Source organism: Lactuca sativa, chromosome 7 (genome assembly GCF_002870075.4).
Source record: "Lactuca sativa cultivar Salinas chromosome 7, Lsat_Salinas_v11, whole genome shotgun sequence".
In the NCBI taxonomy this organism is placed as follows: domain Eukaryota; kingdom Viridiplantae; phylum Streptophyta; class Magnoliopsida; order Asterales; family Asteraceae; genus Lactuca; species Lactuca sativa.
The window spans coordinates 181,625,180-181,640,143 of record NC_056629.2 but is presented as its reverse complement, the minus strand read 5'-3'; the positions used below and the strand labels follow the sequence as shown (position 1 = coordinate 181,640,143).

The window sequence follows — 14,964 nt, the reverse complement described above, 5'->3', positions numbered from 1 at the left end:
GAATCCTGATGATTTTTCTATAATTTTTACAAACATAGTGATAGAAAAGTAAAACTAGTTACAAACAGTTTACAAGTTTACTAACACTTTGTATTTGCTGAGCAAAGTGTTTTATCAATGATGACTACATATTGACTTGTGTTACCGGTTAAGTACATTTATGAAACAGAAATACTCATTCACCATAAGGATTTTCATTCACTACAAACATACATGATAACCTATAATATGTATACTTTATGTTACATCAACTCTATGAACTTACTAAGGAAGGTTATATTCCTACTACAAAAAGGATTTTCAATTACACTACATGTAAACTCGTTAAATCTGGTCGTGAGACACTACTTCATTGTACTCTTAGAGTACTGGTTAAAATCATGTAGTTATAACCAGAGTCTCTTGTAGGGAAAGTGTGATACTTGTATATAGATCTATATTGGGATTGACAACCCACACCTTAGTTGCATGCAACACCTAGACCGGCAGGTATGGGGTGACAAATGTCATAACATTCCGACACCTGAAGAACGTCGTAACAGGTTACTATGTCAATCAATATTGTTATAATAACTCACTTAGGGAGATAACGACACACATAGTTTATGGGGATATTTACATTCTAATGGGTTTTATGATTATAAAACTGCTTACATTATTATAAGTATGGAAAACTACTTATACATTTTGGTCTTTGGGTTTTAAGACTGCAACTCATTTAATAAGGAAAAAATTGGATTTCTCTTGTGCATACACTACATTTAATAAGAATGGTTTTCAGCTTTATAAAAAAAAAGCTTATGCACTCACCAACGTAATCGTTGACACTCTTTAAAAATTTACATGTATTCTCTAGTAATCAATAGAAACAGGTGACTTCCAACTTTTGAGGATGGAACGGCGTTAGACAAACCAGTTTATCATTATATTGTAATCGATTTTGAAACATGTACTCATAAAACCATGTAACTTTCTCGATTATATTTGTGATGGTTGTATTTACTTTAATCACTATTATACTCATTGTTGTGATACTATACATGAAGTCCTCCACCCCTAGACGTTTTCCACCATCCTTGGTTTGGGGGTGTGACATTTTGTTAGGTATTAACCTATTAATAGTTTGATGCCCAAGAATTATGTGCACCAGGAAGAAGAAACAAGGGAATAACATGGAGGAAAAAAAACGTTAATGTTACCTGCTAACCAAGCTTAAATTGTTGGAACATTTAACATAAACTTAACCCTATTTATACTAATTAAACTAGAGTCCTAAACAAACACACAAAAGATGCATAAATGTAACATTCCTAAAATGGCTATGGGATTAAAATTGTTTTTGAACCAGTAGATCAAAACCGGCTAACCCAACAATCACATCTTAATAGGTTTGGTCATATCACTAGTTTACAACAAATATTAACCACCTTCTTTTCGAACCATCTTGATTCTCGACCTTACCTGGACATTCGACCTCTACCTCGATCACATCCTAAGTCTTATATCAACCCTTTTGATTGTACACAACACCCATAACATGTAACATGACATCCCATTGGACACATTCATTATTATCTTAAATTTTGCTAGATCCACGACCTCTTCCTTGGCCACATCTAAAGTTACCTGATTTGAACTTTCATCGCCATAATGTGCACATCATATTGTTTGTCCATTCCATTATTGTTCTGGAAACCATAACTTTTTCGATCAATCCTTTCCTGGAAGATTCTTCCACCAAATGCCCTCAGTTCTATCATATCCAATATCTCGTGTTAATCCATAATCGACTTAGCTTTGTTTGTCCACATCGAATAATTCGTTAGGGTCAAAACTGGAACTTGATACGACATCGAACCTCCTAGTACCATCGACAACCTATTCTCCCTTTTGACCGCCCCAACCTCTGTAATTAACTTCTTCCAAGAGCACTTTTCTACCGATCAAGAAAACAAGGTCATGACCACCTTTACTGTCTCCCGTCACCCATAAAAAATGAAATTAATCAAAGACACCCGATTTGATGTCAAACAAAAGTAATAACACATAACTATACGTAAAACCATAAGATATGAAACACAAAGAGTAAACCATAGAAGCAAAACCATAGTTATAACAAATACAACTAAAACTCAATTAGAGCATGAATTTAGCAATTTAACTTAAAGTTTTTCCAGTGATTTTGAAACCAAAAATAGAAAAAGGGAAAAAGTATATGAGTCATAATTATTTATACAATCATGACAACGTACGCAATGGAGATCTCAACAACCAAAAGGGTTTTAAAATTTATCGCTCTAGCGAGTCATTAGCCATTTTTCTTTGTAAATACCCCAAAGCAGAGTTTGACGATTTCACTAACTAATTGGGTTTCAGTTAGTTTGTTTTCTTGTAAAACCCTACATGAATTACAATTTCTCGATGAATCTTAGGTTATTTGATGGTGAAATAAGATGTGGAGAGAAAGCACACAGTTCTTGTAGGGCGAAGAGTTGAAAGAGTTCTTTAGTGATGAATCCCTTTATGAAAGAACCAAAAATGTACTATAAAATGGAATTTTAGAACCCCAATTAGCTTCATTACGTGATTCCATTTTATAGCTATGATCTTCGATGAGGCATGCTTACTTGGTTGTACTCTCGTGCATCAACATTGAGACAACGAGGGTGACAGTCAGAGCTTCAAACATGGGTGCGGTTAGCTGGTGATTGAACGGTAGTGGTGTGTGTATTGGGGGGGGGGGGGGGGGGATGTGCTTATGTGTTCCATTTTTCCTCAATTTTGACTTTCGTAAAATGACATTGTGAATTTGACTGGCCACGCCATCTTCAATTGATTAAGTAGCATAGAGAACTGGTTAAAGAAAAAAAAACCAGGTCGACATTCACTTTATGCCCTCATTAAGCACTAAAAAAACTTTTGGGACTGATTCGACGAATTCCAAAAACATTTTTGGACTAATGTTTCATTTCCCTATAATATATACTTTGGAAATTAATAAAGTGTTTGGGTGTTTCATAGTTTGGCTACAATAGTTTTTTTATATTCTCTGTTTCAATGTCTATCCCTTTTGGGTTTTAAAGTTTGGCCACAAAACTTTCGTATATTGGTGGTGTGGTCTCTATAATCTATATATTGCCTTGTTTCTCGCTGATACTTTTTGAGTTTCAGACTTTCGCCATAGGAATTTTGTACATTAACAGTTTTAGTCCTTGGCTTATTTGGATTTCAAACTTTGGCCACAAGACTTTCATATATTTGTAGATTTACTCCCTAAACTTTTGTAATTATGCAAGTTCGATCCCCTCCTTTCAAGAATCTGGAGCAATAAGTTACTAGTTAGTGTACTAACTTAGGTTGTGTTTGGTGGGCCACGGCTAGCTGATAATCTAGCTTAGTTTTCAAACTTTTTTAAGTTGTCATGTTTGGCAAACCAAAAAGCAGCTTATAAGCTAGCATTTTTAAAAAATTACTTAGACTAGTTTTTTAGGAACTTCTTTAAAAAAATTCAAATATATCCCTTAATTAATTATAGAAACACATTCTTTTAAATGTCATTTTATTTTTTACAACTAATTTTACCTATTGTAACTTTTTATCAGCAATCTTTTCAGCTACCAACTAACTTTTTATTTAACAACTATTTTTTCAGCTAGCATGTAGTTTTTCAGCCAGTATATCAAAAATAACGTTAGTATACTATTTAATTTTCATTTTCTTTTATTGATTATTCGAAAGCCAAAACTTAGAAAATAGACATGTGAAGTACGTTTTGTGTCCACTGTCCACGGCCCGGTCCCCACTACTAAGATAAAAAGCACATGGAAATAAGCATCGGTCCATAAAAGTGTGTCAAATTTTAACTCTTGTATAGTTCTATAGTATAACATTTGAAAAAACAATTGAAAGGAAAAAAAAAATCTTGTATACTATAACACTTGGAAAAACAAATGAAGACAAAAAAAAAAACATTGTTATGCATAATAAACGAAATTCATTATTTTAATAGAAATATGTTTTCATTTCATTTTAATAGTTTAACTGGATTGTGCTTTTTTTTCTCCCATAATAGTATAAATAAACGAAAGATAGTAATATATAGGGTAACCATGGTACGGTATTGGTTGTTATTTTCTTTAAATCAGTGTATCGTACTAATTATAATTAGTAAAAAAATACAGTAAGATGCCAAATATATTTATTATAAATTTGTATGACTATAAATAAATATGATTGGTACAAATTGGTACAAATTGGTATACATACCAACTTATTTATAACTTTCTATTTATACATACCAACTTATTTATAACTTTCTATTTTTAGATTTAAAGACTCAAGAACATAGCTAATTTTGTTGTTAATAAAAAATTATGTAAGCATTTTTTTATTTTACTAAAGAATTTTATTGATATAACTATATAAAATTTTAATTTAAAGTGGTAATAACTAGTCTAAATGGTTGTATACTTATCATAAAACTGGTAGAACTAATCACACTTCGAAATTGAAATATATGTAATTAATACATATTATATCCTCAACATGTAATATGCATTAATTACTTTTTTAAAATAACTAAAATGATTGGTCCAGAATCAATCATACAGTCACACAATAGATAGTGAAAACAAAATAACCTAACCTATATATATATATATATATATATATATATATATATATATATATATATATATATATATGGGTTATGTTATTTTGTTTTCACTATCTATTGTGTGACTGTATGATTTATTCTGCACCAATCATTTTAGTTATTTTAAAAAAGTAATTAATGCATATTACATGTTGAGAATATAATAGGTATTAATTACATCTTCAGCATTTAATATGCATTAATTACTTTCTTAAAATAATTAAAATGATTGGTCCAGAATCAATCATACAGTCACACAATAGATAATGAAAACATTTGAACCTAACTTATATATATATATATATATATATAGGGTTTTGGGAATATATGGCTGTGTACCTAGATATAGGTATAGAACCTCCAAAACCTCGTCGTTTTGCTCTAAATAAGACCAACCGCCTTCCCCCTCTTTATTTCACCTTAAATTCACGTATGATGTTCTTCTCTACTCGAACTCTGCTCCCCAAATTGTCCGTCAATTTCTTTCTTGTCCTTCTACCATTTCGCCCCAAGCACCAATTACCCAGGTAAAAAAAGAAATCAAGAAGACGTAATTTCTTGGGATTTCTTCTTACCGAAGAATCAGATACGAAGAGAAACGTTGAAGATAGAAGACGATCATAATTGAAATTCTCTTACTTTTTACCCTAAATTTCATTTCTCCATTGTACCCTAGCTGCCTAGCTTGAATATACCGACGTGTTAAATTTGTCAATTTCCTATTGTTTTCCACTAATTGAAATACACTACTCAGTATGTATTTTGGTTATTTGTCGGTGGATGTTCTTAATATGGTCAATATAAGCTATTATTGCTCAATTAAAGTGGACTTTCGTTTGTTTCCTCGTCATATTATTGTTGGGTTTTCCTTAATTTGGCTTTTAATGATTTGGGGTTTTGGGTTTAGCATGATCGTAAGGGTTTGTGGTTGATAATCATAGTATTCCAAAATTATTGTTTTTTTATTTTTTATCTTAATTTGATGTATATCAAATACATATCAGATGTACAGAAAAAAAAATAGTCAAGTTATTATTTCTTTGTGACATGAGAATGGATATAATTTGAGAGCTTAAGTCCCAAGTTTTTTTATTAATCTGTAGACACTCATTTGACATTATAAGGAAATATTTGATATTATTTTGCATACACATATTTGACAAATTTAGTCTATATTTTTTCTTTTTACTCTAGGAGTATTGTGGCATGATGTGTAAGGAACTCTAGTTCTGTTGTGAGCAAGAGCATCAGGATATTTGTACACATTTTGGAAACTATGTAAATATTGGTTTTTTGTACACAGAAAAATCTTATTGTAATTTTTTGTACCCTCATATGTGTTGTATATACTTCCAATATTTTGTTTATTAACTTGATTACGACTTATATTGATCTTATCCATTTTATATTGTTACTGCATTGTTTCAGAGAAGATATAGTTAGTGCGTAAATTTTTTCATAAAAAGATTGGATCTTAAACAATTAAATACAATCCTAAACTGAATCCATGATGCTGCATCACTAATCAAATTATAATGCAACTCAAGTTGCAAATAATTAATTTCAATATTTTACATGAGCAAATAGCATCTCAAAGTTTCAAATAACCAATATCATTAGTTTATTAGGAATGGAAAATCTCAAATAACGAATTTCATCAGTTTATAGTGGTCAGTTGCGACTCAAAGCTTGAAAAGTTTAAATAAATTGTCTTTCAGCTGTAATAAAGCAGTGGTATAAGTCTAACATAAATCGAATTATCAAAAAAATAACTACATAGTTGCTTCTCTTTTTCTTTGCCACCTCTAAAATAAATTCAAAATATCATTATTTGTCTTGTAAAGCCTCCTCAGCCTGATACAAACAAATATAAGCATTACTATAAACAAATATAAGCATTATACTAAGAAAATCATGAGCAGTTAAAACAATAAAAAAAAAAAAAAAAAAAAAAAGAGAGAAATTACTTTTTTACTTGGACAACTGGTGGTATAATGACCCAATCCCTTGCAGTGAGAACAAGTTCTCTTTTTCTTTTCCACCTCTAAAGAAGACTTAATCTTGCTTGCATTTTTAGGACGTCCTTTCGTATTAGTAAGAACAATAGGATCCCGAATAGATATCTGAGGGACCATGTCTACTTGAAAAGTTCTCATACACGAATCTTGAGATGCATTTTGAGGTCCATTTGGATTTATCTAGATCATTTCCTCTTCTAAAAACTTAACAACTAAATTATTGAACTTTTTTATCTTTGAAGGAGTGTTTTTTGCATGTTCGATTGCTTTAGTACAATTTGAACGAACATACCATAAGGTTAAGGCACTAACTTCAGTTTCGGTATTCATGTCTTTCAGTCCAACACTACGAGCACCCACCCTAAACCTAGCATCAAGCGTCCACCTAGGTAAAATATAATGATCTGGAAGGGTTTGAACATTCCTTTTCTTCATCACATAAAGACTATGTTTGCATAATATGCCATATGTTTCAAATTTAACACATGAACATATGACATCCACTTGATTCATGAAACGATAGCTGACAAATCTCCAATGTGCCTTATCAACGTTTACTTGCCCAACCCAGTATTTAATTTCTTCTGTAGATTTGCTTACTGTCTCATGAGACCATAAAACTCCTTACCCTTGTATTGTCTTCGTTTCTCAGATAAGACATCCACACACTGCTTTGAAGTAACATCGATGTCAAATGGAGCTTTCATTGCATTAACAACCTTTTTGATTTGTGAAGGCTTTAACCCCGACTGGCCAAGTTCTACCATAAGAGATTTACATGCCAACGAACGATGAGACTTTCCATGAGAACGATGTTTCATTACTTTTGTTGGTGTAATACTCAACTCATGATTGTGTGTATCATTAAACATGTCCACAAACCATTTTCCATCTTTCCCTTTTGAAATCCGAAGCATTGCTTTACATCCGGTCCTTAAATTTCTACGACGTTTCTTTGCATATCCACATGAGCTATTAGCCTTCAATCTTTTGAACCCTTCTTTGTTGCAAACATACATCTTACGGTAAGCCTCATTTATTGTCTTATTTTTATAGGCCCAATGAATACGTATACCAAATCCATGTAAAAAAGAATATTGATTATAAAATGTATACGCATCATGAGGCGTATCAAAAATCTTTCCCATGATACCTTCATCGTTACTTTCATCTCCATCATGTCCAAGGTTAACATCAACATCAAAATAAGATGCATATCTTTGTAATTGCTCATCAGCATCAACATAAGTTGCATATGTTTGTAATGGCTCATTAGATTCTTGAAATTCTAAATCCATGGTATTATGCATGTCCTGTAGCATACACACAAGGGATAAAAAATCAGTACAAAGTTACAAACCCATAATGCATAAACATTGACAAGTTAAAAATTACTAAGAGTTAATTTCGTTTCTTTCTAATTTCTTTCATGGAACTAGAACACACTCTTAAATTATTGGTTTTATAATTGATCTACTTGAAGACGAAAATTTAATTGTAATTAATTGTTATCTCCGTTTTAGATTTACAAAACTAAAGGCTCTAATTTTAGTGTTGGTACTAATTGTCTCACATTGAGCCGCTAAGGAAACCAATTAAAGCTAAAGAAACCAATTAAAAATTATGATGACTGCGTTAGATTTTAGCTATTGGTTTGTTAAAGAAATCAATTAAAAATAATGTAGTGTGTTTTTTCTTAAATTGATAGAATCTTTTGACGACAATGATAAAAAACAAGTTTTTTTTATATGCCGATTGCATTTTAGTCCGAATCAATGAAACCAAAACAGAAATTTCATGTGCAGTAGAGGAGAAAAAGTTTTTACCTTAAATCAATTTGACTGTGGATGGAGAACCACGATTTGAAGATTTAGGGTTTCAGATGAGTGGAGAAGGAAACAAACGGTATGCATGGAAAAAACCCGCATAATCTATGAACTAGTTTTTAATGATTTTTTTACAAAACGCTGTCGTATTAGAAGGTTCTATACCCAAGCATACATACATTACAGCCATATATTCCCTTTTTCCCATATATATATATATATATATATATATATATATATATATATATATATATATATATATATATATATATATATATATATATATATATATATATATATATATATATATATATATATATATATATATATTCGAAGTAAATTGCAGAAGGTGTTTATTTCAAAGACAAAAGTTGTGGTCCTATTTTGTTGCAGATGCCGGGATGTTTCATTACTGTTTGAAGGGCCATTTTTCTGTGCTATTTTAGGGATGTTTTGCCAATGGTTTGGGGTTTTTTCATTCTGTTTTGGGTTACTTTGCAGCTCGACAACAAGGATAAAAATGTTGTTCCATCAGCTGTATTTTAGGTTGGTTTCTCATCCAACTGTGTGGTGAGTTCAATTCAACTTATGTATGGTATTGTCAATCTTTCGGCTCATTCTTTATGAATCTTATTTTCATCGATTTCAATATCCTTAACATAAAGCATAACAGTTGTAAGCTCTGTTGCTAGCCGAATCTCTTTCACCACCTACTCGCCAACCTCCTCCTTTAGCACTACCAATAATCACACCTTCACCAATTGTAGCCAAAAAGTCATCCAAACAACCCATTATACAATATTCCCTTTCATAAAATAAATTGGTATTGAACTTTATAATAATTAATAGAATTAAAAATAAAAACATGTCAGTAGCATGAATTCTTATATCAACTACTTATTTTCCATGTTTCAGACAACCTTCATCTTTGGTATCAACAAATGACCCAAGATGTTAACTGATGCTGAAGCTATTATTTAGACCCAATGATAAAGTATAATGCCTGCATCCACAACGGAATGTAAGTACAAAGCTCATCTGATGTTATTTTATTTTACATGCTTTTCTATGGTTTGTTTGTTAATTAAATTTTACACTTTATCTATGATTTTTCTATTACTTTTATCTATACAAATAACAGTTTTTATGGTTCTTTTCTATTTTTAACGCACATGTAGGTTCTTTCTACAATAATTCAAATTGCATGTGGTTATAAAATAATTTGAAGTGCTTTCGTTTTATCTATGATTTTTTACTATATGTTGGGATACACTAATTCTTGTTGTAGCATTTAAACAATAATTGTTTTATTTTCTTCTATTGAATTTTTTTAATTTTTTACCTTTTATCTAAAACACTGCCTGCCCTATTATAACCATTGCAATGATTACACATAATTCATCATTCTTTTTAATTTTTAGGTTGTGTTAACACACTTTGGATTTGAAGGATCAAAAAAAGAAATACATCAAAGCGTTACTTTCGTAATCACTCTGGTGGAAGGCAAATTATTAAAAAAAAAAACCCGTGTGTCTATGCATTTTCACAACAATAATTGATCACCTTTCAAATATATTACTCATACCAATTAATATCACTATAATAATAATAGCATTCCTTAATGCAATAGATTTTTATGTGGGAAATTGTTTGTTTTTTTTTCTCTGTAGGTATATATATAAGGTGTAAAATGTTACTATATGGACGTTGAAATGAATTCGGTCTATGACGTAAGAAATTTAGTTTTCCATGCGGAAACTACAGATTTTAATAATGTTCTTAATAAGAAAGAGTACAGAAAGCGTGCTATTCTAAGGTGGAAAGAAAAAAAAATTAAGAAGTGCCAACATTACAATCCAGATTTTGTTTTGGAGCCTAAAAATAATAGACGCAAGAGGAAAATTTCTTCTAATACATCAGGTAGAGATTTGCCTGTTGTTAGTGATTGTCCCCATTGTGGTGCTGTTAAATTTTATACAGCGACTTCTGAGTTTTGTTGTTTAACTGGTCGTATTGTTTTATCAAATAATGTTCTTCCAATTGTTATGCAAGATCTTTTAACTTCCATGTCTGAGGAGGCGAAGCATTTTAGAAATTATATTAGGACATACAATAATCATTTTGCTTTTACCTCTTTAGGTGTTACATCAGATATTAACTTTAATAAGAGAGATAAAGGAATATATATACTTTTAGACTTCAAGGTCAAATTTATCATTTTGTAAATGATTTATGTCTTCAAGGTAATCGTGATAAAATTTTGCAGCTTTATTTTCATGATTCTGATAGTGAGATAGAAAATCGTTTGTTGGTTACTCCTCGAATGTCTAAATTGCAAACTGAAAAATGTATACATTATCTTAAACATAATCCATATGCTTTTTTCTTCCGGAGTCTGAGAGATGTTCCTGATTTTCATGACTATAAGATAGTTCTTAAGACTATTTCTACTCAAGATCAAAGAGTGTATAATAAGCCACATGTGTCGCAGGTTGCAGCTATTTGCCCCTGGAAGTATAGCAAATGCTGAAAGCTTATTGCAAATGGAAGAAAAAGGTACAATGGTGCTTTTTAAAATTTCTATCTTACTTTTTCTTACATTTTGAATATTTTTTTTTCATTGTTGGGAAAAAAATGCTGAAAGTAGTAGGTTTGTATCTGTTAGAGAATATTATGCTTACAAGCTTCAGATTAGACCTCATGATAAATTAATCCTTTTTATTATACTTTGGTAGATTATTACGACAGTATATAGTTGACAATTTTGTTAAATTAGAAACACAACGATTAGACTTCCACAGAACACAACAAGAGGAAATACGACAAGAATTTCGTCAAGGAATTGTAGATGCCATGGGAAGTGGGGAAACTGAGGGTTCGGTTGTAATAGTTTTGCCTGCTAATTTTATTGGTGGCCCTAGAAATATAAGGCAAAAATATGTGGATGCTATGGCATTGGTTCAAAAGTTTGGAAAACTTGATATTTTTTTAACCGTAACATGTAACCCTAATTGGCCTCAAATAAAGCAAAATCTTAGTGTTCATGAAGAGGCCCAGAACAGGGCTGATTTGATTGTTAGAGTTTTTCATGCTAAACTTGAACAAATTAAACATGAAGTTTTTAAGAATCATATATTTGGAGATATAGCTGCTTCTACTTACGTTATCGAATTTCAAAAAAGAGGGCTTCCACATGCACACTTTCTTATTATATTGAAGCCTAACTTTAAGATGTACACTACTGAAGAGTATGATAGAATTGTGTCTGCAGAGATACCTGATAAGAGTGTTAATTAATCCTCATTTATATCGTATGGTAGTAAAGCATATGCTTCATGGCCCTTGTGGTCTTCTTAATCCTTCAAATGTTTGTATGAAAAAAAAAGGTGTCTGTAAAAATTTGTATCCCAAAAAGTTTTCTTCTGAGACAAGTCAAACTAGTCAAACTGACGATGCATATCCTATATATCGCAGGTGGGACAATGGCTCTAAGGTTAAGGTTAGAGGTGTTATACCTGATAATAGGTGGGTTATTCCCTATAACGCTTATTTGCTTTCTAGGTTCGACTGTCATATTAATATAGAAATTTGCTCTACAATAAAGGTTGTCAAGTATATATATAAATACATATGCAAAGGTTGTGATAGAATAAGTTTCAATGTTTCTTCAGATAATAATCATACACTTTTAATTGAAATTGACCAGTATCAATCAGGTAGGTGGGTTTCTCCTCCTGAAGGTGCTTGGCGAATTTTTAAGTTCTCTTTAGGTGAAATTAAGCCGGCTGTTATCCATTTGCCACTTCATCTAGAAAACTATCAACCATTGACTTTTAAAAGAAAAGAACATTTGATTAATGTTTTGAATAATCCTGCCAAAAAAAACCATGTTGACTGAGTACTTCGTTGAGAATACAAGAAATAAATTAGCACAGAAACTTAATCTTACATATTCTCAGGTTCCAGATCACTTTGTGTGGAAACCAGGCGAGAAGATGTGGTCACCTAGGCAAATAGGTGATTCAATAGGTCACATTGTTATTGCTCATCCAAGTGAAGGCGAAAGGTATTATCTTAGGATTCTGTTATCGAAAGTTCGTTGTCCCAAATCATATGATGACTTGAAATCTGTCAACGGTGTGAGAGTTAAAACTTTTCGTGAAGCAGCTTTGCTACATGGCTATTTACTTGATGACAACACTCAACAACTATGCTTAGAAGAAGCATCAACATTTCACATGCCATATGAACTACGCAGACTTTTTGCAACACTTTTAGTTTATACATGTCTGAACAATCCTCGACAGTTGTGGACATGTTTTGAAGATGCAATGTTAGAAGATATCTTAAGATGTAATAAGGAAACACTTTCTCAAAGTAGACACTATGCATTTCACCAGATTGATTGCTTTTTAAAATCGATGGGAAAGCATCTTCGTGACTTTAATGTGTTACCTGATGATTATGATAATTCGCTTTTTGAAGACCAAACAAAAGAAATTAAAGTAGAAAAAAGTATTCATGTTTCCGAGGAAGATTTAATGACTATGCATACTCTTAACGAAGAACAACAACTTGCTTTTAATACGATAATTGGGAGAGTTGATTCTAATAAACTTGGTGCTTTTTTTATTGATGGTCCAGGTGGTACTGGAAAAACATTTCTATACAGAGCCTTGTTAGCTAAAATAAGATCTGAAGGACATATTCCTTTTGCTTCTAATCGTGTTATTTTGACCACCAAAAATTTGTTTGTTGATGAAATTAATGACATTTTAATAAATAAATTTCCAGGTCTTGAGACTGAGTATATTAATTTTGATGAAACTGCTGATCCAAATGATCAGGCTCAATACGAAGACCTTTTGCACTCTTTAACTCCAAATGGTATGTCACCTCATAAACTCATTTTAAAGTATAATTCGCCTATTATTTTGTTAAGAAATATGAATCCATTTGAAGGCTTGTGTAATGGTACTAGGCTTTTGTGCAAAGACTTTCAAAGAAATGTAATACGTGCAGAGATAAGTTATGGACAGTTTGCTGGAAAAGAAGTTTTTATTCATAGAATTCCAATGCAACCACCAAGTGGTGAACAATATAGTGTTCCATTCAACAGGTTTCAATTCCCAATTAGATTATGCTTTGCCATGACTATAAACAAGGCCCATGGCCAAACTTTAGACTTTGTTGGTGTTTATTTGAAGGAGCCTGTCTTTTCACATGGACAACTCTAAGTTGCACTTTCACGTGCAAAAAAGATTGAAAATATAAAAATTTTCATAGAAGACTGCTTTTCTTCTTCTTGCAACAGTACAACAACTAAAAACATTGTCTACCGGGACGTTTTACAACGAGCTCAACATTCTTACATGTGAACTTCCATTATTGTAAATTTTATTTTCTTTTAGGTTTACTTTCAATTTAGTTTTTCATGTTTACACTTGTTCTTTCTTTGCAGGTGACCAGTTACAAATATTGTTGAACCATCACAATCATCATCTCTTATATTGATTGACAAATGCACATTGTTACTTTTCTACCAAACAGCAAAACAGTTATAGGAAAGTTACAACTTCTTCCAAACAACTAAATTTCGAAAGTTATAGTAAGCACCTTTTTTTCATCCACATTTTTAAATAGATACATATGAAAACAATCGCACAACAGATGAACAGATGATATATGTGCAAGAGACAATTCTAAAGGGTATCCTTATCTTTTTTGCAGGGCACATCAGATAAATAAGAGCTTGCTTACACATGGCTACGTCATTAATGCATTACTAGAACACTCATAACATATACCTTATAGGTATTATTATTTTATTGGCTATTACATACCAAAATCAGAAAGACATTATTTAAATTTAAGAAAAACTTAAACTAACTTTATCAATGTCTTTTTGTTTGACAGGGACAATAAATAAAGGTTGTTGAAGTAAGGTTTAAATCCAAATGTGCAATTTATTTGCACACATTTTGTAAATATAATAGGAAGTTACTTGCATTCCTTTACCGATATTTAGTTAAACATGTGTGGTTACTTTTTCCGGTTCAATCGGTTTAACCAGTTCGACCGTCTATATATATATATATATATATATATATATATATATATATATATATATATATATATATATATATATATATATATATATATATATATATATATATATATATATATATATTGTGTGCTACAATGCACCAATAAGAATTGAGTAAACATTAAATGTATATTAAATGATATGCATATTTATAATTTTTTTTATGGAAACTAATTTAATTTGTCAATAATGTAAATAATAATATTTTTTAATAATGAATTCATATATAAAATAATAATAATCGTGTATTCTAGGAGAACGAGAGTATATTCTACTAGAATACACCCTCATTCTTCATATTCCATACAATTTTATTGTATTGTAAGTGAGTGAGTATGAAATAATGTTATTGCTGACATA

The 14,964-nt window shown here is 31.1% G+C and overlaps 1 protein-coding gene across 30 annotated transcripts; it reads left to right on the top strand.

Moving 5' to 3' along the window:
- Nucleotides 1-8,861: 8,861 nt before the first annotated feature.
- Nucleotides 8,862-14,558, top strand: LOC111914195 (uncharacterized). 30 transcript variants are annotated; one of them, XR_008225133.1, is made up of 8 exons: nucleotides 8,862-9,068; nucleotides 9,414-9,519; nucleotides 10,990-11,054; nucleotides 11,973-12,023; nucleotides 12,458-12,564; nucleotides 13,293-13,385; nucleotides 13,960-14,106; nucleotides 14,229-14,558. XR_008225133.1 is itself a non-coding variant. In XM_052765383.1 (7 exons), the coding sequence occupies exons 3-6, from the start codon at nucleotides 11,022-11,024 to the stop codon at nucleotides 14,089-14,091; spliced, it is 1,101 nt and encodes a 366-aa protein (XP_052621343.1). In that variant the 5' UTR covers nucleotides 8,862-9,068; nucleotides 9,414-9,519; nucleotides 10,990-11,021; the 3' UTR covers nucleotides 14,092-14,106; nucleotides 14,229-14,558. The 30 variants fall into 30 exon arrangements, 25 of the variants coding, with proteins under 25 accessions (XP_052621343.1, XP_052621344.1, XP_052621342.1 ...); XR_008225130.1 differs by having other exon boundaries at nucleotides 13,521-14,106; XR_008225129.1 differs by having other exon boundaries at nucleotides 13,480-14,106.
- The last annotated feature ends 406 nt before the right edge of the window (nucleotides 14,559-14,964 follow it).

What these genes read in the sequence shown, in the direction of transcription:
- LOC111914195 (XM_052765371.1), top strand. Translation starts at nt 11,022, where the DNA reads ATGCTGAAAGCTTATTGCAAATGGAAGAAAAAG. An exon ending in ATTGCAAATGGAAGAAAAAG is followed by an intron (nt 11,055 to 12,457) that starts GTACAATGGTGC and finishes ACATATTCTCAG; the next exon opens with GTTCCAGATCACTTTGTGTG.